At 43.0% G+C, this 24,016-nt stretch overlaps 1 protein-coding gene across 2 annotated transcripts in view; it reads left to right on the top strand.

Annotated features, from left to right (window-relative positions):
• Positions 1–21,694, top strand: part of pola1 (polymerase (DNA directed), alpha 1) — a 65,043-nt gene extending 43,349 nt beyond the window's left edge. For both annotated transcript variants that reach the window (XM_026179415.1, XM_026179414.1), the window contains exons 35-37: positions 859–975; positions 8,138–8,234; positions 20,867–21,694. In XM_026179415.1, the coding sequence (XP_026035200.1) occupies positions 859–975; positions 8,138–8,234; positions 20,867–21,003 (351 nt within the window). In that variant the 3' untranslated portion in view covers positions 21,004–21,694. The remainder of the gene's footprint in view (positions 1–858; positions 976–8,137; positions 8,235–20,866) is intronic.
• The last annotated feature ends 2,322 nt before the right edge of the window (positions 21,695–24,016 follow it).

Here is a 24,016-nt window from a genome sequence, read left to right as displayed (position 1 = left end):
GGGCATAAGAAGCAGAAAGGGGAGGAGTGATCTGGAAGAATATGGGGAGATTGAGAGGGTTAGCCCACAGCACCTGCCCAGGGTCACTACCTCACTCCAGGAGGTCCTAACTACTGCCGTTTTGGCTGTCTGCTGCTCTGCCTGTATGACAGAGCAGGACCCTGACACACAGCAGCTGAAGATACATCAAAATGTAAAGAAAAGGAAACATGAAAAGGCAGTATGCGAAGTCAGTAAACTTCTTTTTATTTCATGCAGTTTTTTTGTTGCATTTTACAAATCCTATTTGCAGTGCGTTTCTTGTCAGATTGTTGTGCAAAATTAGAGCAGCAAAATGGAAACAACAATTTTCAGCAAAATTTCCTCATTACCAGAAACAGTTTTTAAAAGCACCACAAGACAACAAGTTTTTTTCTTCTCCCCAATTTTTTAAGAACACCTTTAGCAACAAAGTGGTAAATCAACACGTTTTATAAACGAGTAATGACATTGGATGCTTTGAATGTGTTTTCTGTGTTCATCTGTTTGATGGAAATGTACATTAATTCATGTGTTTTCATCAAGAATCCTTTAAACATGATTTCTAATCACTGTTGCAGTAGCAGAACTTCAGAGTATAATAAATGCCTTAAAAATTGAATGAAGTATTTTAAAACTTATTTAAAACTTTAAAAAAATGTTGGTTTTGTTTTGTTTTTCCTTTGTGTTTTTCTCTGTCAAAGCAGCAAGTTGAGATTTTCATCCAAAAACCTCACAAAAAATTTAACTAACAAGCAACAAATCGCAACATTTGGAAAACTTTGTGTGTTTGCAGCTGTTTCACAGCTGGCCGAACTAAGCCAGTTTCATGTGTCATAGGGCTGGTTGGTGTGCGAGGACCAGGCCTGTCAGAACAGGACCAGACGTTTGCCCATCGCCTTCTCCCGGCATGGACCCATCTGCCCCGCCTGCAGCAGGGCGACACTTAGACCCGAGGTAACGCACCCGCAAACATCAGAGTTCACACTGGCACACACGTGGCTTTGCATTCCCATTGGCTTAAAAGAAATATACCCCAGGCTGAGTTAAATCTCCACAGCAGCATGGGTTGTTGCATTCTGTGGGTCTTTTCCAGTTGATGGTGCTATGGAGCTGCAATATCCGCTCTCATATGTGCTGTGCATTTCTGCTCATTAGCGTCACATTTCCTCAAATAAACACTCTGATAAAACCAATCTTTGTCGTGTGTGTGTGAGCGACTGTGTGTCAGCGCACATGTGTGCCACTCTGTCTGTGTTTGGAAGGCCCTAAGAGCTTGGATGGTAGTTTAGCCATTAAAAGCATCTGTCTGTCCAGCTCTGGTAGCCGCCTTATGAACACTTTGTTAGTTTGACCACTGGATTTAAAAGAAACACTCTCCCTTTCAATTTGAGCGTGACAGTTCAATCTGCTTTTTGTCTTTTCTGCCTCTGTCCCATTCTTACCATTCCTGTCTCAAGCCTTTGCTTTAACTCTCTCCTGTCAATTCTTTTTCTTTCTTTCTTTTTTTTAACCATGCGTGTTCTGCCCCTTCTGTCCCCCCCCCCCCCCCCCCCCCCCCACTCCACCCCCCCACCGGCTGCTTTGCTGTGTCTGGCTCTGTGGCGACAGGTTGTAAACCAGAAGGCCAATTTCTGCTGTCACTGTAGCCACTTAGGCAGCCATTGCTGTGCCTGAGGGCCGTGGCACTTTAAACTGTGGGCTGAATAAAACATTTAACTCTCTGTGCTCGTTCATGCACCCTTTCTCTACTTTAAAAACTGCAGCCTGTCTTCATTTTACTTCACGGTTTGACTCCACAGACTTGGCCTTTTTATCTAAATCCATGGGTTGCTGATGATGAAGACAGATGTAAGCAGTTTTGTGTAAAAGTCAGGATGAATACTCAGAGGATATTATTGATACCAGTGCAAGACCACCGGGTCTGTGAGGATTTTCTGTGTGGGGAAGAACATCAGGTTTTCAGCATCAGTGCAAGTGTTTCATCGCGCAGTAATATTTGCATGTGACTCAGATGTTCAAAAATCTTTGTTTGGCAGTGTGCAACTGTCAGGAAAAGATGCCAGCATTGCTAAAAGGAACTTATAAGCCTGGAGCCATACGCTTCCAATGAACCGGACAATTTGGAACAGGTTTTCATCTGGAGCTTGTTCTTAATTCCCCATCCCTGCTTGCAAGGTGCTTTGCATACATTTAAAAACGTTGAACGAAATTTTATTTTTGTTTCAAATTCAAACATTGGGTAAGACAACATCTGTGGAGATCAGGCTTGGCATTTTATTTTAAGAACAAGGAGTAAAAGTGGTCTTTAGGAATAGTTCTCCAGATTTCCTGATTATTTTTCCTCTGTAAATTGGCTGGTTTTTGCACATATTTTGAGTCCTGTCCTTGTGCAGTACATCCATCCATCCATCCTTTCTCTTCCCCTTATTTCCCCTTATTCAGGGTCATGGGTGGGTGCACTGTTGCAGTCACACCTATGGACAATTTAGAATCACCACTTAACCAGTTAGTTTGGACTGTGGGAGGAAGCTGGGGTATCCCAGAGAGATCATGAACGGTCCCAACGATGGTAGATGGTGGATTTTAACCCAGGAGCTTCTTGCTGCAAGGCAACAGTGCTAATCACTACATGTCTGTGCTGCCCAAGAAACTTTTTTTTTCTTTATAAAGCCTAAGGAAACATTATGAATCATTAGTAGTTGTTTTTAAGCCCTTAATTACAAGCAACGTGTTGCACAAACACCTAACTTGTTCCCATTTCTTTACTTAAACCCATGAACAAAGATATTTACACCAATAATGTGATTCTCAAAGTGCCATTAGCTGAAAATGTGGCAAATCTGATGCAGAAAATAAACAGTATTTTAAAGTTTTGTGCTGGAAATAGGAATTAATCATGGAAAGACCTGACAGATGTATCTGGCCCTTTAGTTGATCCATCTGTTGTATTCTTAAGGAAGGGAAAGGCTGAGATATTCTATTTTGCACTATTGCTGAACTGAAAATCAGTGGCAACAGGTCTTATGGAGTGATGAACCCACATTTGAAATTTGTAATCAATCCATATGAAGAAGGTCAGGAGAGGAATACAACAGTGTCTACAACCATCTGTATAAGGTGGAGGCTTTGTGGTTTGGGGGAATTATGAATATAGAAAAGTACCATCAGACTTGGATCCACCATGTGGAAAACATCTGATTGGCAACAGCTTCGTTTTCCAGCATCTAAGTGACCCCAAACGCTCTACCAATGCCATAAAAAGCATAGCTGGATAGAAAAATCACTCAAGACTTTCCAACAGTACTGCATTTCTTTCCTCTGACTGTAACGTGCAAAGACCCATCCCTGCTTTGACTCTGATTGGCCTTTCTAACCAGCCATGTAATTTGAAGGCTAACTAAGCAACAAACCGCAAATCAGAAGCAGGATATGGGCAGATTACATTGTTGTGTTAATGAAATAAAAGACAGTAGAAGTTTCCACACATTGCAGGTGAATAACAAACAAATAATTTTGGACACTGACATGAAACTGATCTATTGTTTTAGTTGTCTGTTGAGGGATTTGAACCTAGATGGAGGCGCTGTGTGCAAAATGCTGGCTTTTACTCTTTCTGTGGCTCACGTCTGTGTCACTACCGACTGCCGCTACAGTGTGAGGCTGGAATAAACAGACGTGACACAGGGGGTAGACATGATGTAGCAAGTATTAGAGCAGTAATTGTTTTACAGTGTAGTTGTTTCTGTGATGTTCAGATTTTGGCACCTTTTCTGTGGTGTCCTGGTTTTCCCACTCACAAACATTTTAGACAAGTGGAGGTGTGACAGAAATATGCCACGTCTGGTCGAAATATAACACATGGGAATAAACTTGACTGCTTTCATGATGTTGAAGCACTTTTTAAAGATGGCTTTGCTGCAAAGTTTAAAGTCTGTTTTTCTCCGTGAGTGTAAGTAAACAGATTCATTAGACTAATATTAAAAATACTTTTTATTATGTTATGAATTCATCTCGGAATCCCTTCGCAAGTACATCACTGAGTCTTTATTGGCCTTTAGTGTGCTAGCTTCAACATTACAGCTCTTTAAATACCTTGTGAGCACAAAGGGCTGCCACTTAGCAATATAGCAAAGGCTGTATTTGAGCAATACATTTAATTTTGAATTATTGCTGCTGATTTCCTTTGTTTTTTCCTGCAATAGTATAAGTCATGATTCGTAGTAGGCTAATTTTGACTTTTCAGCACTGTTGTCTGAATCGAGCCAGTGCACAGAGATTAACAGTCCAGCAGCTTACGTTTTTAATTGCTGCTAATTATGCAAAGTATTCAAGAGACCATTCATGGCAGTCTGAGCTGGTGTGGACCGCTCACGCTAGCAATGAAGAAGACGAGAAATTAGCCAATTTCCACTGAGAGGTGGTCTCCTTTTTTCTTTTTTAAATGCATTAAAGTTCTGATTCTTTTTGAAACGTCCATCAGATTCATGTGCGTCCTGCCTGCTTTATCACTCTGGACACATTCCCTTCTTGCTTTTCGTCTGCCAGCATCATCATAGTTTATCGGTCTCAAATATGCAACAGCCACATAGACGATTAGTGGTTCTGCTTTTGTGTACGCTGCACCAAAGGCAGTTTTTGTGTGTGTCAGAGCTTCTGTAAACGGAGTATCTTGTTTGTGACTCCTTGTTCCCGCGTCTCTCTCTCTGCCTCTTCCTTCTTCTCCCTCCTTCTCTCACTCCCTCTCCCCCTCTCTCTGGACACAGATTCAGAGCGTGATCTGATCTCCATGTAATGGGAGAGTAATAGGCACTCTGCCTTGATTGGTTGGTAATTTGGGGGAGTTATGCACAGGTGCAATTTGTAATATTTTCAGTAAATTAAATTTCTTTCTCTTCCTCTCTCCTCTCGCTCCCTCTGCAGTGCTTAACTCAAATAGGCTATTTTTTTTCTCACCCTGTCTCAAATCTGTCCTGACTTTTCCTTCCCCCTCCTCCCCCCACCTCTTTATTCACTGCTTTCTTTCCCCGTTCCTTTCTTTTCATTTTCTTTCCCTCCCCTCCCTCCCTCCTTAGCTCCTACACTTATTCTCTCTTCTCTTGGCTCGCTCTCTTTCTCTCCTCCTCTCGCCCTCCCTTTCTGTCTCTCTCTCCCTCTCTCTCTCTTTTTCTCCCCTCGTTTTATTGATGTACGCTCAGGCGCCCATTAGAGCTCCCTTTTTCCCTCTAGTGGAAATTGCAGCATGTTAATTTTCACACAAATTACGGCAATAGCAGGTATCTCTATTTGATACATTATAGCGGGAGCAATCAGAGATAATTGAGTGCCTTTCAGAGGGAGACGGCTGCATTCACTGCCGGCTCAAAGCTGCCCCATTATCGCCTAATCGCTCTTTAAACACTGAATTTTGCCGAACAAAAATTCTTGTCATAATTTTGCTTAAGTGTATTTGGAAATCACAGTCCTTTGAGCGAGGATAATTGAAATCAAATCCCTTTCACTGGAGCTGACATTTCTACATTTCCCCCCAATTGAAATTAATTTCAAAAATTGAGCATGAATATCTTCAAATAGCAGGCAATTATGCCTTTCAATGGGGAGAAATTACCGGTGCTGAATCGTTGGAGGCTTGCGGGCGAGAGCACCAGTTAAATGCCTTTGTTTCCCGCCGTGTTTGCCTAGTAAAGATTTACATATATTGACTCATTATGGTGTCTTGTGAAGCTGATCGGCGTGACTACCACAACCGGCAATAACGCTCATCGCATCTAAAAAGCTCAAGAGTTTTAAAGCCTTGTGGCCTCACAGCTGAGGGAAAAATGTATGTTTGTTTCTCTCCATCTCCCTCCCTTTCTCACTCCCTCTCTCTTTCTGCAGCTGCAGTAGCACGAGTGCTTGTAGACTCAGTATTTACAATGCATGTTTGCAGCAAAGCCAGAAAGAAGCATGCAAAGCCGAGGCCCTTGTCCGTGTCACCGGTGCTGGGATGTTTTCTGCCATGTCAAAGCCACTGGATGCTTGTAGTTTCACAGCAGTTCACACATGTTACAGCCTCTGTAACCCAAAAAAGCGGGGGGAAAACTGGCTGTGTTTTTGTTTTTGTTTGGCCTGCTCTCTCCCTCGCATGCTCGCAGAATATTGTCTGTCTGACTACCTTTCATTAACTGCTTCACTGGTGTACCTGAGCGACAGTGTAGTACGCAAAAGTTCTCTGGAGGTTGGATATGTGCGCGCACCTGTGTCACGTAAAAGATAGAGGCAGGTGTTTTTAAGACTGAGGAAGTCTTGAGTGCTTGTTTTATTGCGTGAAGCCATTTTAGACTGTTGCTCTGTGATTTGGATCAATTTGTATGATTTAGCCTCTTTTCTTATTTCTTACTTTTACCTTTTATTGTATACATCCTCTCCCTCACTTTATCGTCCTCCTGACACATCTTCCTTATGGCGTAACTGTGTTTTGTAGCTGGGTCGGGGTTGTGTGCATCTGTGGGGAGGCAAGGGAAGGGGGTGGGGGGGTAGTCAGTCAGGGATGAGGGAGGCAAAGGAGCAAGGGGTACGAGGTGGGGGCTGGGGGGTCCAACACTCCCGGGAGAGAGGCAATTTCACAGCTGGTTTGCTCCTTAGGCAGTCAGGCTGAAAATGCTGCAGATTTGTGGAGCAAATTGAAATGGTGTCAGTGCAGGAACAAAGCGCCGAGCTGAATGACGACGTAGGTGTGTGTGTGTGAGTGTGGGAGAGTGAGGTGGGGTTGAGGGGCTCTAAATTCAATAACAATCCTGTAACATTTTAGCCACGCCTTTCTGACACCTGTCAGTCAGTCAGTGCGGCACGACTGGCCCGCCCACAATCAGCATTATATTGTTCAAATGTGTGTGTGTGCTTTTTTTTTTTCTTTCCCTAAGAGGAAGAAGCGACGCGCTGTTTGTGCCGACCGAGCTTGTTCAACCTTGGCAACCGTAACCGAGGCTCCATTATGGGATGCGCATGGTTTGGTTGTTGACTAGGCAAGTGCATCAGCGGTCAACAGCTGTGCGTGCCATGTGGGCAAGCCATAGAAAGCCATTAAACACACACTCGCTTTCACACATCACACAGTTTGCGTATAGCTGCATTAGATACTCTTGCCACTTGATTATGCCACAGCAGTAAAAACTGAAATTACAATTACGCACATTCCCGATTGGCAGGTATAATGGGCGCACACATACTCGCTTCACTCACACACACACAGAGACACACGGATACTGACACACAGGGATTGTCGGGGGATTCTTCCTGGTGGTAATAATAAAGCACTCGGCGCACACCTGATGGCAGTGTGGGGTCGGGGCTTAGCGTGCCCTCTGCAGCGTAGCAGGGAAATGACGAGCCAATAACTGCAATTAAACATGCAGTATAATGGCTAATCAAATTGACAGCCTCGGCTGTTCACATGCCTCTCTCACAATGGCTTATCACAACAAACTATTATGAGGGAGGGTATTTCAGGCCTGATCCCCTCTTTTCGTTCTCTCTCACCATCTCTCACATCTTTCCAAGTCTTGCTTTCTTTTGCTCTGTTTTTCTTCTTTTTTTCTCTCCCCTCCCTCCCTCCCACCGCTGTCTTGCTCATCCTCTCCGTCTCTTTCCCCTCTCTCCCTCTGGCAGGCTGTCGTGTGGCTCCATTTAATTGCAGTGGAGATTAACAAAGCAAGCAAATTTGTTTTCTCGCTTTACTGTGTCACACAGAGGAAGGGAGATGTTTTCAGGGAAGTATAGTCATTTGAGCTAGGTGCACCCTCTTAGAATTATGTTTAATGTGCCTGTTTTTCAAACTGGTAAACCACTTTTATTATTCTGTTGTTGATGGGTTTTTTCCCCTCCTGTCATGATCTTGACTCCGCTCTCGGCGGAGTGAATAATGGTGATTAATCACTTATTAATGCAGAAATGGAGCAGTAGTGTTGTTGGTGAGGTGGCTGGATAAGACTAGTAGTGACAGGGATATTCCACACATGCAAGAAAAATATACACGAGGCTCCTCATCCGCTTCCAAACAACACTTTTGCCTTAATCCATATCGGGTGGGGTTTTCTTGATGAAGTAAATCTTTTTGTGTGTGTCTGTGTTCTCTCTGCAGTACTCGGAGAAGGCCCTATACAACCAGCTGTGCTTCTACAGGTTCATCTTTGACTGGGAATACGCAATCACAAAAGTACTAAATACTGACGAAAAAAGTAAGATAACACACACCCAGCATACTTGTTGCAATAAATCGAATTCATTGTTTTTCACGTGGCCTGTAGGTGGTTTTGGTTTGAGCTGCACAGTTAGAGAGCTCTTGTGTAGAAATGTCTGCCTTTACTAGAATATAACTAGTTACATGATGCAGAAACCTTGTTGTGAACAATTTCATGCAGGAACTATTGTCTTTATACTGTTTACATCCACCAGCTGAGGGGGAGTGGCATTAATGTTTACGTCCTGTCACAGTGTTAAAAGTGCTAAACCTTTTATAATGGGTGTACAGATGTTTTAATCTTCAGTGACACAGATGTTGAATGTAGACAGTAGAAAGAAAATGCTCACGATATGATGCTTGGACTTTGGTTTTTTGTGAGTAAGGTAAGTGCCATCCACTTCCATTATATTCAAAAGAAGGCTGATCTGTCCCAAACGGGCCAGCTTTTACACCAAAACAATCTACAGTTGATGATTGAACCCCACTACGGGACAAATGAAAAATTAAGGCCAAATTAATACATCAACCAATATTGATTGATGATTGATTTCTTTGTGATAAAGAATAAGGTTTGGGGCGAGTTGTCCTCCAAAGTTTTACTTTGTGTTTGTTTTGAAACTGGCTCTGCTTTTGTAAATTTAGTCATATTTTATTCATTTTTCTTCCTTCTCTGCTATACAGCCACTGAAAGTGAAATCAAGTTAGTAGAGCCACTGCTGAACTTTGAATTTTAATGTCCTAACAAAGCTTCCTCACAAATACATGTACAACATAGCAATCAATGTCTTAACATAAACCTTTTACCCAGGCTGCACTTAAAATATTCACCAGTGATGTGACACACACATGTACGCTCACACACACACACACACACACACACACACAAAAGTAGCGGAGCCTGGGCATTGGATATGGGAAGGGGGGTTAAGGACATTCAGCTCCTCGACTCGACAGCCCTAATTTAGGAGTCGGATTCAATCACACACACATACAGAATGCAAAACGCTCCAATCACTAGAAGAAAGAAGGAGAGAGCCCTCCATCGCTCTGCCTCTACCCCTACCCTCACTGTCCATTTCTACTGCTTTCTCTCCCTTGCTCTCTCTGTCTTTTTGCTCTCTCTCTCTCCCCCTCTCTTGGACAGGCACTCGTTTGGCTGTGTTGATTGAAAACAGGTTTTAGATTTGGGGAAATGATAGGGGGAGTAATGGGCGCGCTGACGAAAGGATAGCCCTTCTCATATAATGGGACATGGAGCGTATATTTCCCCCCTTGGACTCAAATAGACGCTACTCCAGTGATCTGGGCGCACTCAGTAGGCGTCAGCCGCAAGGCCTCTTTACCCATAGTTCTCCCTGATTGATGTCACTTGATTAGAAAGGGCCGCTGGGCCGAGTGATTTATTTATTTGATTAAATTTTGTATGTATGTATGTTATTTATGTATGTATGCTTGAATGCTGCGGGTGTGCACACTGGGACCTGAGTAAGGCAGGGAAAGAGTGAGACAGCAGAGTTAAATATAACGTGTAATCAACAGATGACCACTCAGAAGATGGAGGGAGCTAAAATGGAGGGATTGGACCATTGTGGAGGAGTGGGGGGAGACTAACATGATTATAGCCTACATTTTTTTGCTTTTATTTCCGTCTTCGCCCAGATGCAAGAAATCGTCGCCAATCAATCCTCGACTCTTTCTTTATGCTCCTGTGCTTTGCACTGTTTTTGATCTCTTTGAACTTTCTCGTCCAGTTTCTCATTTTTGTGTTTCACGGCGCAATACTGTAGAGTATATCCACTATAAGGGTACAGAGTTTACTATACAGTGTTCAGTAAACAGCAAATGGTTGGATGGTTGTGGGTTTGTTTAACATCTGAACTTATGATTCTTGAAAGCTTTTTGATTTGAGATATTTATCTGTTCAGTTAAGTATCAGAGGGGCTGTTAATCTGCTTCAGCTGCTTTGGAGTTTATGACTATGAGACAACTCCTAACACGGCAATGTATTTACAGACCACTGACACATTTTCCTCCATATTTTCTGGGTGAATATTACTAATGATAATATGAGGAGATACATGGACCTGGCAGAGGTTCCAAAGGTAGTCCACCTCCTCCAGGATGGCACATCAATATGTGGCATTGCCAAAAGGTTTCCTGTGTCTCACAGCATAGTCTCAGCAGCATTTAGATTCCAGACACTTAGTCTAGTCAGAGTTAGACAGGGCAGTAGAAGATCCTTAATCCAACAGCAAACCTGGTATCTGCTCCTTTGCCCAAGGAGGAACAGGAAGAGCACTGCCAGAGCTACAAAATTAACTCCAGCAGGCCACAGGTGTGAATGTCTCTGACCAAATAATCAGAAACAGACTTCATTAGGGTGGCTTAGTGGGCCCTGGGCTCACTGCACTGTACAACCTGATTGGCATTTGCCTTTGAATACCAGCACTGGCAGGTCACCCTCTGGCACCCTGTGCTTTTCACAAATGAGAGCAGGTTCACACTGAGCACATATGACAGATGTGAAAGGGTCTGGAGAAGTCGTGAAGCCTATAACATCGGTAAGCATGACCAGTTTGGTGGTGGATCAGTGATGGTCTGTGGATGTATATCCTGGTAGGGACACAGACTTCTACAGGCACCCTGACTACCATTAGCTACCAGGATCAAATCGTTGGACCTGCTGTCAAGACCCAGGTGCACTGGATCCTGGGTTCCTCCTGGTGCACAATGTCTGGCCTCATGTGGTGATCTATGCAGGCATTTCCTGGATGACAAAGGGATTGATACCACTGACTGGTCCCCAATCTCACCTGACTAAAATCCAATTTAAAAAACAAAAACTGGGACGTTATGTTTCAGCCCATCCAACACCAGCAGGTTGTATCTCAGGCTCAGTGATGCGATGTTCCAATTAAGTGCAGAGATCCACTTAGAGCAAAAACTAAAACTCTGCTTATTAATTCATCCTGATTATTTGTGTCGATATCAGCTTGTTGTCAATTCTCAGCTGGGAAACTACTGTTAGCTCCCTTTTAGAGCAACACTGAGTAAGGTGTAGTGCACACACTGTTCTCATCTCATGGCCAGAAATTTTATTCCTGCCAATATGACAAGAGCTCATTGTCAGTATAAAAAAAGAAATGTAGCAGACATTACACATCACACTAATAATTGCCGTGTTTCTTCAGGTTAAACATGAGCATGTTGCAGATGTAGAGTACAAAGAGTAGCTACAAGTGTGGAGAGAAGTGGTCCAGTTTCCTCTTGACATGGTAGAAAACGTGCCTCAGTGAAGGGTCACAGATCAGTGGATACACAGATCAGAAGGGTCCTGGAGGGATGTGATGAGCCACCAGACGGTGGTCTTAACTGCAAGTGGAAGTCATGTTAACTTGTTACTCTACTCACTCACCAGACCGCAGCACAATCCGCTGTTCTTCACCACACTTGGATGGTTTACTTTCATAAATCACATCTCCACTGTTCCATTTTCTCTTTTCATGCTTCTTCCCCTAAAACCTGTTTGAGAGACAGAATGTGTGACTGTACGCTGTCTGTCACACCCAGTGTTGTTCTGCACTGCCCAGCACTCTGCAAAGTTAACACTGACATGACAGATGCAGTGATAGCTGCGATTCTGGGGATTCGCCTATTAATTGTTGGGCAGCTCCTGCATGGTCAAACTTCTCTTGCTGCTCTAATGCCCTGATGCTAGAAACCATCAAGGTGACAGCTCTCAAACAGCTATGTTAGGAATACTGATCTAAATTAAAAAGTGAAAATAACGATGACATTGAGGCCACATTTATCAAAGCTCTGTCAATAATTCAACATGTCATGTTTCAGTCATCACACATACATCACTGTGTTAACAGTGTTTTGCTTTGTGTGTCTGTATCCATTAATCCTGTCTAGAAATACTAACAAACCAAATGTGTCCACTGCAGTTCTGTGCAAAAGTCTTGAGCCACCCTTCATTTCTTTTCATTTTACATTCAAGGATCCAGACTTTCTTTTAACCTTTTAAAGTGGTCTTGAGAAAAAGTTCTCCAGGTTTTCTGAAGATCTTTCAAAGTTTTTCTTTGTACACTGGTTGCTTTTTCACTTATTTTCAGTCCAGTCCATGCACCCGACCATTTTCAGTGACACTGGATGCTGGCCTATGAGTCATTCAAGCATAAAAAAGGCACCTATATTTAGAGCGGGGCCATATGACCAAAAATATTTTTCATGATATACATTTGAAAATTTGCAGTAACGATATAACTGACGATATAATTGACACTAGAAAAAATACTTTACAACTCCACAACTTTATTAGTGCAAAAAAAAACATAAATGTATTTTCACTTAAACAAGCAGCTGTTTTTTATGTGCATTAAAGTTATATAAAAATTTAACAGTGCAAATGCAAATTCCTTGCTGACAGTTTAACCAAAAGGCATTTCCAGTGGAAACTGGCCGACATATCCTCAGCATAACCATGTATAATATCCACAAAACTTAAAAAGAGGTTATACACAAACAATACGGTAATATTATGTTGAAGCACAGTATGTATCACTCCGTGAGGCTCCTGCCTACAATACCCGTAATTCTCCGACAATCCATCAAGCGGTGCGGCTTCGTAGCTTAGCAAAGTCGTGTTAAAACATTTGCTGAGCACCATGTACCACATAAAATCGTTTCAAGGTCAGTAAACACAACCAGAATTCATACATAAGGCACACGGGATTATAAGGGCCACTGTCGATTTTCAGAAAAATCAAAGGACTGATTTTAAGTGTGCCGTATTTTACAAAAATACACGGTAATAACGACGGCCCGCTAGCATGCTCTACCAAAAGTAGTGCTTTGTTGTGTATCTGACGGACCAAAGCTAAACCAGTTCCACACCACTGAAGTTGCACCAGTTCTGGTTCATCCGCTTCATTCAACGATCCGCTTTCGCTCTTCTCATTCTCAGTTGGCGCCATGTGCGTATGAAAACAAAGGCACTGCACATGCGCGTTTTACCCATATTCTATCGCCATATTTCATTTTCTTATCGTTGCCCAACATTATACTGGTATTACCGTGAACGGTACGATATGGCCCAGCCCTACCTATATTAAGTGTTGTGTACACATGACAGATGACTTAGCAAACAACCAGTTTGTATCTTAAGGCACTTTATTATCAGCCTGTCACAAACATGCAAATATAAATATATAAGTGGACAAGTATACAACTATATAGTCAATAAGCTTCCTTAAGAAAAATGGGGGGTGGAGAGATCCAGTAAAGACCTGAGAGATCAGGTTGACCCAGTTGATCCTCCTGCAGTTTCCTGAAGCCTTATCAGAAATGGTCTCAGTGGAAGGGTGGCTGTCAAGATGCCATTTTTAAAGGCTGAGGCATCTCTAATTACACAACAACTCAACTGAACAACTGGACTGAAAATCAGTGGTAGCAGGCTTTATGGAGTGATGAGTCCAAGTTAGAATTTTTTTAGTTAAAATCAGGGTGTATGGAGGCAATCAGGAGAGGGATGCAACATAAGGTGTCCACAGCCATCTGTGCGAAGGTTTGGGCTTTCATTTCAGCTAATGGTTTTGGCGACCTTGTCAAAAATGATGGAAATATTAATACAAAAAAAAGTATTGTCAGATTAGCAAAATCTTTATTTTTCAGCATGACTGTGATCCCAAACACACTGCCAAAGCAGTAAAGGATACCTGGATAGAAAAATAAAACACCACTAGCCCTTTTCCACTAAAATCTGCTTGGAATTAATCGGCTGACTCTGTTTTTAGGGTTTTCATTTAGGTGGTAGTACCTGGTACTAGGTACTTTTTTCTTCTTTTTTTTTTAGTACCTACTCAAGACTTTTGCACAGCACTGCAAATTACTAATATACAACACACGCAACTCATTTCCTCAAAGTCAGCAAAATATAGACATGCGCACGCTCACGCTGCTATAAAATATAGGTTTACGGTGTTATCCCTCAGTCCTGGGGCAGTAATAACCCATATTACTGCATTACACACCCAGGGGCCAGCACTGCTCAGATTACAGGGAGCAGACATATGATCCTATACTCTATACTGTGTCACTGTATACCAGCACTGATTTATGAGCATTGTTTTTCCACAAACACCATCTAGGCTTTATTAATATAATTTTTTCTGGGTGGTGAGCGGAGACAGAGTGCTGCTACTAAAAAGAGCTGGTCTGGCTCTGTTTGGGCTCAAGTTTTTGTTTTCGACTCTTGAAGGAAATCAAGATTTTAGAATGAAACGTTACTCAAACTGAGTCATCTTTTGGCAGCTGGGCCCATTAAGGATCAAAGTGCTGCCGATTTGCTAGGCAGTCACCTTAAAACACCTGTGGGAGCTTGTTGTGAAGCGTCATCTAATTAAATGCATAGAATCACCAGTCGAATCTGTTTTGTTTGTTTTTTAAATATTTTTTTTATGCTGTTTTTTTCTTCCAATGTTTTTGAAGTTGCAGAAGTCGCAGGTTTAAGTTCAGGATTCCTCTTGTTATGTCTGAGAAATCAAAAACCATCTATTTTTATACTATTTAGGTATTATCGCCTTATCAATGTCTATCATCCAGCACTGTAACTCTACCAGCCTTACTGTAGCACTGCCTGACTTCTTCTTTCAGCTTCTCCTCCCGTCCTCTGCTTCTACCTCTGTCTTGCCAGCCACCTGCATCTCCTCTCTCGCCACATCTCTTTGGCCTCTCTCTTTTCCTCTTGCCTGGCAACTCCATCTCGCATGTTCTTCTCCCAGTACACACGCTCTGCACATCCAAACCAATTCAGTCTGGCATGTCTCACTTTGTCCCTGAGCTGTCCATCTGATACACACATTTCTAATCGTGTCCATCTCCGTCACAGCCAACACAAAACTCAGCATCTTTAACTCACCTGCCTCCAGCTCCGCCTCCCGTCTCCAACCGATATAACGTACATCATCTCTCTACCATCGTGTAAAATATTCCTTTCACACCTTCGGTGGTAAATCACTCCCGACATGCTTCTCCATCCACTCCACCCTGCCTGCACTCAGCTTGCAAAGCATGAAATGTTTCTTTATTGCTATAAACATATATTCATGTCATTTTGCTATTCTGCACACCTGCTGATAAAAATACTTACCAGCCTACGAAATGTGCATTCGTCTGTAGGGCTGCTCAATTAATCGAATTTTAATCACGATTACGATCTGGGCTTTCAACGATCATTAAAAATGACTGAGCCGATTATTAGCCCCTCCCTCATTTATCCGCGACACCTTAAAGGCCGTCTGTGAAAATATTGTCGGCCATAAACCGGTCCGTGGCGCAAAAAAGGTTGGAGACTGCTGATTTAAGAGCAGAAGTTATTTGGAGAGGAGAGTGACTGCTGTTGGTTGAAAAGAGAGGTAAAAAAAAAAAAGCTTCAGTGGTGTTGCACACTATTTTATATTATATTTTAAAGTCATTATTCAATACATTGTTATTGTTAACCCTTTAAAGCCGGTCAGAGCAGCACGCTTCGTTTTGTGTAACTATTTTTAAATCCCTGTAGAACCTGAACCGTGTAAGCTAGCGCAATAAACCAGAGGAGTTGTACTTACATCTGATGCCATCAGCTTGTCCTCGGTCACGGTTTCCTTCCACATATAGCTTTGCAAAAACTGCATAAAAAGCTCTTGCAGGAACAAAAACATAATATTCCAGAAACACGCTTTGCCGATCCGATCAGCTGTTCGTAACACTTCCCACAGTGAAACAGACGTCAGCGCGAACTATCGCATGTCCGCCATTTCCTGCCCGAAACCGGAAGTGACGTCATCTTCGCGGAAAATGTAGTTTTTTACTTGTAGGCCTTAAAAACCTCTACTGGTCATGTTTGACTTTTCTGAATAGTTTCTGTGATGCTTAGAACTCGAATTGCACAGCTGGAAATAGTTTATTTTGATGCACCTGCTGTTTTCTTTGCAAATTTGCATCATAGGATTGTTTTTTCGTTTTTCCTGCAGTATATAAAAATTGGTGTATCTCCAAAATAAAACTATGAAGACACTCAAAATAAATTTCCTGTTGTTGTAAACTACTTTTTTGCAACTTTTTTGTATTTAAAGTTTTGAGGGATAAACCTCTTAAATTTCTCCAAGTAGAAATATATGTTAAAAAAACAAAAACGATTTTCAATTTTTTTGTAGTTTATTGCACTTTTTTGCAATTAATGTAGTTACTATGGACTTAATGCATACATATTATTAAAATATGGGCTATAGCAGTTGTATAGCAACTTGAAATGCTCCCACAAATGGCACTACAACATGTAAAAACATAATATAAGCTCTGGTGGACTTGGTTCTATGGTAGGTCTTAAAAGGTTAAATAAATATCGTCAAATAATCGAGATCTCAATTTCAGTGAAAATAATCGTGATTATCATTTTTGCCATAATCGAGCAGCCCTATTCGTCTGTAGCTGATGAAACTCTGTATACTCTGTTGTTTAGAACAAGGTTGCTTTGGGGGGTTTTATGTTTGGGTCTCAACTTCACAGAATTCCAGGTTTCGTTTAATTGCACTGCTAGTTGAACTTTAGCACGGGCGAATAGTGACTGAACAGAGGATACAGGAAAATACACCAAGAAGCCCGTGATACTGATTAACACTGGAAACCAGTAGCTGCAGTACTAGAGGTAGTATTTCTACTACTGCTACTCTCAGCAGGCTGCTCTCAGTCTTTCATGCTCCGTACTGTCAGCACTTCTGATAGCTGTGTTTATATGTTAGAGAGATTGACTAACAAGATGTTGGTTTTGGTCTTTTGAAGGGAACTTATTGAAAAAGCACGATAAGACGCCAGCGGCTTCATCCTTTTGTGTTTGCATTTCCCGTTGTTTACTAAAAGTACACATGCATCGTGATATGCTGCCCGTTGTGTCACATACTTTTGATTGTATCTGGGTATTTATGCATTGTCCAACCATTGTAAACGCTGAATGTTTACCATTATGCTGAACATATATAATAAAGCCCATTAAAAGAAAATAGCTTTATATAAGAGCTCTGATTCAAAGCAGAATGTAATTTGATCAGCTCGCGTGTGTGCGTGTGCTTTTGTGTGTGTTGTGTGTTATGTGTTTGTCCTCTGCGGTGCTTCAGTATGTTTGTGAGTGTGCGCACATTTGCAAGCGTGCTCCTGTCTTATCTACATGTACATTGCATTTTTGTGCCTGATTGCTGCGACTGAGTAAAACATGGAGGTAATTTCATCCGCTGCAGGAGATCTCTAATAGATTGGGCACACACACGCGCCCGCTCACACTCACACACACTCACGCGCCGAGTCACACACCGCTATGATAAAAAAAAAACCATGCTGTCCATTCCTTAGCTGGGAACATCCCGTATCAATGACTTTCAAATCATTTCATGTCACTTTTCTTCTCTGTCTCCCCCCCGCTCTCCCTTTTTATCTCCCTCCCCCCTTGTTTCCTCTGTCTGTTGCTTTTCTCTTCCTTCCATCCCCACCCTCCGTAGGTCTCAATCTTGAGTGTGGGCAGTATGATTGCGTGTGTGAGCAATAATGTAATTTTGCCGCATTGATAAAATATAAATTGTCCTTGAGCTGCGCTTTTCTAATGATCCATTTACCGGCAGCTTCCCTGCCACCTCTCAGTGCTCTGCATTTGGTCCTCTTCTACCCTCCCACTCGTCGTCTTTTTTTCTCTCTTTTCCCTCACTCTTGTCTTCTTTCTCCTCCTTTCCCTCTCTTTCCTCTCCATTTTCTTCCCTCACTCTCCTCATCTTCCCCGCCTCCCCTCCCTTTCTCCGGCGATACAAAGCGGGGTGGCAAAATCCGCGGGTGCGATTGTCAAATCAATTATTCATTCTGTGCAATTACACTCACACAAAGAAGTTTCCCTGTGCTCCGAGTGGTGATTAAATTAACTGCTATTCCAGCTGCCCGTCGCCACCAGCCTAATAGAATATTCATGGAGGCGGCCGACGGAATGGCCGATCTCCATTAACTTCATCATGCTCACTTAATTACAGGCTTGTTATTGTATTTACACCTAGTTAGAGCGTGCAGAGCCCCGATCTACTCGTGCCCAGCACCGCCAGCGTGTGCGCGAGTGTGTGACAACACCTAGTTAGAGCAGAGATAACCCCTGATACACTCGATGTGCTCGTGCGCGCATGAGAGACCATGTGCACGCGTGTGTGTGTGGGTGTCATGGAGACAAAGATGGTGTCCTGGTTGACAAATTTCCATTCAGGTTCATCAATTTGACAAACTTTTCAGGATGCGTGTGCGTTCTGTTCTCATATCTTTGTTCCTCTTTTCATTCTTTCTTTTGCCATTTTTGCCCCTTTTTTCCCTTCACATCTAGGCCTTCCAATATCACCATCTCCCCTCCCCTCGCTTCTCCTCACACCTCCACCTCACGCTCACTCTTTAGGGGGAATCTATTTATTTGAACCGCACTCCCCACTGTGCCCCGACTTGCAGCAAGGTGTCTCCTTCTTTCTTTTCCTCTCCGTGACTTTTAAATCATTCTTTTATCCGTTCGCCACGCAGTGATTGAGGTGGAAAGGAGTGAGGAGGGGGGGGGAATTATTTTCTCCTACCTTTCAGAAATGATGACATGATTGCTTTCGCTTGATCATGCATCATCACCCCCCCTTCTATTCCCCAGATAAATAGACTAGTCTGCCTCTGCCTGCCTCTCTTCTCCCTCCATCCCTGTCCATCCTTAGCTAACGTGAGGATTATCTGGTAATAGTGGCTGCTGGTGTTAAAGTCAACCACACCATCTTCTATATGTGTGCGTGGTGTGTGTGCACATGCATGTGTGATTGCTGTTTCTGTCACATAGATGTCTTTAGTGACTGAGTTATTGTGCTTTTTAAGTGTTTAACTACCTTCGTTGTCATGTATTTTGTGTGTGCGCGCGCCTCACTGTTGATCTCTGTGTATTTAACCTTTGTTCCCTTGGGCAGTCGGTGGGCTGGTATTTATCCAGCAGCCACTAATGCAGCAGGCAGGAAGGACGAGACAGGAGATAGGGCTGTGGAGATGGCGAGGACATGACAGTCGGCCATATGGAGGACTTTGTGTGTGATTTAGATAAACACAGACACACTTTGTTTAATTAATCACATCGATGTCCGTTTAATCATTTAGTCATTTAAAAAGATGAAGCCTTTAGTATTTAATGGAATTATACCACCTAAACCAGCAATGTGAACTCATCACTTTGGGCTGAGGGTAGCAGTGACATAAGCAGTTTTCACACATGCACTGCAGCCCTTCATTCTTAAAGACATCACCCACCAGACGTGATTGCAAGAGCGTAAATGTCCGATGTAGTCCACTTGGACGTTAGCCGGCTCCCACCCTGCTTTGGCACCAAGTCTTTGTTGTTGTCTGGTGCATTCACTGCTAGCAAGTGAATCTCATGTTTGTATTTCCAGTCCTGAGAATGAGTTTGGCTGCACATGTAGCACCCGGACCCCTGCTGGGTGCTACAATTGGGGGAAAATATCCGTGCCCGATCTTCTGAAATCGTCCAAAGTTAAACATCTGAAGACAACCACAGTCCCAGCTGCAGCCAGCTTGTTTTTTTTTTCTTTTTAATCAGTTAATATGCAAATTATTTACTCAATTTATCATTTGTTTTATAAAGTGTCAGGAAATAATAGTTAAAAAAAAATGCCCCATGCAATTTTCCACAGCCTCACTGCTCATTGACTTTAATTTGCTGCTGACACCCTCTGATTGTTGTTGTTTACAAATAAGTGGTGCTGGTGCCTAAATGATTTTTATTCGAAGCTCCGAGGACCAAGTTGCAAGTAAAGTGAATAAAAGTGATGACTGCGGCTTGTGAGGGTTTTTTTTTCTTTCTCCCCTATAATTGAAAATGAAAAGATTAAAAACACAGTGCCCATTTTCCTGCTTCTTCACCTGTATCAGCTCGCTGTTATACCTGATGTCGCATGCTGCACTCATTGGTTTGACGCTGTGTTATTACTTGGTAGATGATACTTCATCTACACTTGACGCTTGGTATAATACTGTAAAGATTTGGTTGTAGTGGCCGCCCTGCCCGCTCAGTCTTCTCTCTGGCCTTATTGCGGCCCACCTGGAGAGATAACGGGGGCAAAATATTGACTTGATGCTCTCGTTGGGGTTTTCTATCGATCGTGTGTGTGTGTGTGTGTGTGTGTGTGTGTGTGTGTGTGTGTGTGTGTGTGTGTGTGTGTGTGTGTGTGTGTGTGTGTGTGTGTGTGTGTGTGTGTGTGTGTGTGTGTGTGTGTGTGCGCCATCGACCCATCAGTCCAATTCTGTGTGGTCTCCCTCCTAGCCCTCAAACTTGATAGCATTACTTGCAGATAGCATTGGATCTGTTAGCTCTCTCCACTTAAGGTTAAAACACTCTTTAAGTTTTTATGAGTAGAAACAAAGTCATTGTGCTCTCTGTTACTCTACAGTAGGACTCTGCACAGCTTAATCCCACGGATGGAGGGCAGCTGAAGTCATCCAAGAGTGAATAGTTAGGTTGAAATGCATGCATGATCCTTCTACAGAGCTCTAACAATATCAAATCTTCTTTCTGTCCTCCTTCAGAACCTTTTAACAAGATGAATGAAGAAAAAGACGTCTATCGGAAGCTAAAGGATGTACCAGACAAAGCCTTGGCATCCAGCGGGTACTCGGAGATTAACCTGGCCAAACTCTTCCAGGCTTTCTCCTCCCTCAAGTAAAACAACATAAACCTCCATGAAGACGTCACCACCAAGAGGCTCCAGTTTCTGACTCAAAAAGCTGGACATATGCTCACACAACCACATCTGTTTTCTTTGTTTGCAGTTTCCACATATAGACCTCAGCCTCCTAACCCTTATGTCATCTACCCTGTAGCTAATGGTCTTGTAATATAGCTTAAAACCCAATCACAGCTTCCCCATCCGCACACACACTCTCTCATTATTTGACCCCGTCACCCTGGCTCTGTATGGTAAAGGGGAGCAGCAATCATACCTAAATGACAGCCTATTGTGCGTGCAGAGGCTAGCTGTGCCCAGATGTGTGTGTGTGTAAGTGTGAGAGTGTAAAAATGACTTATCCTCAGAGCAGCCAGTATAGTCCAAAAGCAGCTAATTACCCAATGATAGTGACCCCAGCCTCTAAGACCACTGGATGCCTGCAGCGATCGGACACTTGTTCTGATTACTACCATTCATCCTGTGTGTGTGTCTGTGTGCGTGTGTGAGTCAGATCAGTGGATGAAAGAAAAGAGTAAAGGAGGATGCAGGGAGAGACGGGGTGAGGCAGGCCACACGCGCTGCTCCCTCGCTCTTTTGTCCCAGTATCGAACAGCTGATCTTCTCCTCCACTGCGTCTGTTTTAACTGATGTCATTTCATCTCTTTCACCTCCCCCCCCCCCCCCCCCCTCTCTCTCTCTCTCTCCTCCTTCCTCCTCTGTGCAAATTGTTTTTAAAGCATTTAATGTTCTGTGTAACAGAGTTGTATCTCTCGGTAGGATTTTTGTCCTGTTTCTTTGTAATGATCAGAATATTTTGATATTGAACAATTTAATGTTTTTCATACTGAAACCTCAATAAAAGGCTAAATGGATAAGAAGTTAGTCCTGTGTTGTTTGGGGAGTGGGTGGGGGAGACGACAAACTGGGTGGGTGGAGATCCTGGTTTGCCACTGTAATGGCACTGTGATAAAAGTCAGATTTATTAAATTGGGGGAAAAAATGTTCACAACATTGGGACATCTGGGTAGCTAAATAGAGCGTCATTCAGCATCATTTGCTCACAGGACCACTGAAAGCAACAATGAATCAATCATACTACCCAGTAATCTGTGTCCAGAGCCTGATGTAGCTCGTCATTTTCCTCCGCATCTTCAGGATCATATAGATTAGAATCTGCTGCAGCAGGTTATATGTAGTGTTAATAATATAGCTCCTGCATCAAACTGTTGCTAATAAAGTCTATAATGAGTACTAAATGAAATAAATGTCCTAATATTATATACATTAATTTTTTAATCTTATTTTCACATAAAGACCAACACAGAAAAGTCATGTCCCAGAAATAAGTCTAATCAGGAGCTGAGAGAAGACTTAAAGCCTTCTATTAGGACATTTTATAAGCCTGTATATTGACATGTTAGTTTGTTCTAGGTAATCATTTGAGGGTAGAGTATTTTACCCAGTTAAATCCCAGTGCACGAAGCATTCCTGCTCACTGATTGCTCCCAGTGCAAGCACACCGTTAAAGGGATTAAACTATAACGTTTGCCCAAATGCATGTTAATCTATAGTAATGCCAGCCTGTGCGTACTAAATGCTGGCTGTATTTACTCAGCTCTACTTAAAGTTCAACATGTAACCCGCTGCTTGAGTGTTTCTCGCGTTTTTCCTCCCAAGAATTCTCCTTTGTGTTAATACAGTCGAGGGATTTTTTTTACTCCATCCTGCCGTGTGCATTTCCATAAACACTGTACGCCTCACAAATCACTTCAAACCACTGTGACTTGTGAAGGCAACCTTAAGTGGGCCGAACACTTAAACCGTGATTCACTATGCAATGGATAGAACATGCTGAGTGTGTGTGAGAGAAAGCGTCTGCATGCATTTACAGACATAACTTTACATATTTATTAAAGCATATTAGTTCCACTACTTCTCCCTCACTAACTTGTTTTTTTCCTTCTTTACTTTCCCCACCATTTAATCACCCTCAGCTCACAGTAGCTGTGCTCAGGCCTCCTGTTCCCTCTATCAGACTGCGGGGTTTTTTGAGTATGGGCCCTCGTTTTGTCCTCCCGCTTTGCAGTAAACCAGTCAAATGAAGTCCCCTGCATTAATTTGACCCTGCTAAGCTAATAAGGTCGAACAAGTCTCTTTGTATTGTCGTGTTAAGCTTTATTGCTTGTCGTTTTGACCAGCGATGGACAAGGTAGGCTTTGATGAGGGAATTAGTCCCCTATTCTGTCGCTGTTATTCATAGCGCGGTGGAACATACAAGCACCAGAGAGGGTGTCAAAAGGAGAGCTGGTCCTATTGCAAAGTGTCTCCCTTGTTGGAGCTGAAAGGGCGGTTATGAGACGATAAACCGCTTAATACACTGAGCTAATTGGATGAGAGCAAGAGAGACGGGGGAATTAAGGGGCGATCCGAGAGGGGAGCGGAGAGCCATGGCCCTGCTATTCAGGTCTTTCATCGGGCCTGGTTCTCCGCCTGGGGGGAAAGGAGGGGGAGCCGTTCATCAAAGCGCCTTTTAGAGCTCCTCTCCCGGGGACTGAGTGAGGACTGATCCGGCTGAGGCTGTGGAGTGATTGGACCTATTCTCTCTGACAGGGACGTGGTGGGGGAGACGAGGCCCGGGAGAATCCAAAATCACGGACCAAATCAAGTCCAGCAGCTCGGGGAAGGAGAAGGAGAATGATGAAAATGGGCAGACAAGTCAGTGGGGGGAGATTTTCTGGACGTTTGCATTTACCTGCGAGAGGCGGGCAGTAGCATTAAGACCCGCTGCACTGACGCAATCCAGCAAATAATGCAGATTTGGCGTCTTTTTTTTTTCCCTTTCTTTTTTTTTCTTGCAGCCAGTTTGCAAGAAAACAGCTCGCGATTGGACAGCCGGCCCCATTTTTATATCAACATTCATTATCATGGTCATTCATGCAATAAGGAGCCTCCTGGCCTAATCCCAAGTGCAGGCGCTGTCTTGAATGGAAGGGCACACATCCAACAAGTG

This window comes from Astatotilapia calliptera, chromosome 9 (assembly GCF_900246225.1).
Source record: "Astatotilapia calliptera chromosome 9, fAstCal1.2, whole genome shotgun sequence".
NCBI classification, from domain to species: domain Eukaryota; kingdom Metazoa; phylum Chordata; class Actinopteri; order Cichliformes; family Cichlidae; genus Astatotilapia; species Astatotilapia calliptera.
The sequence above is the reverse complement of the archived record's forward strand: the minus strand, read 5'-3'. Positions and strand labels throughout refer to the sequence as shown.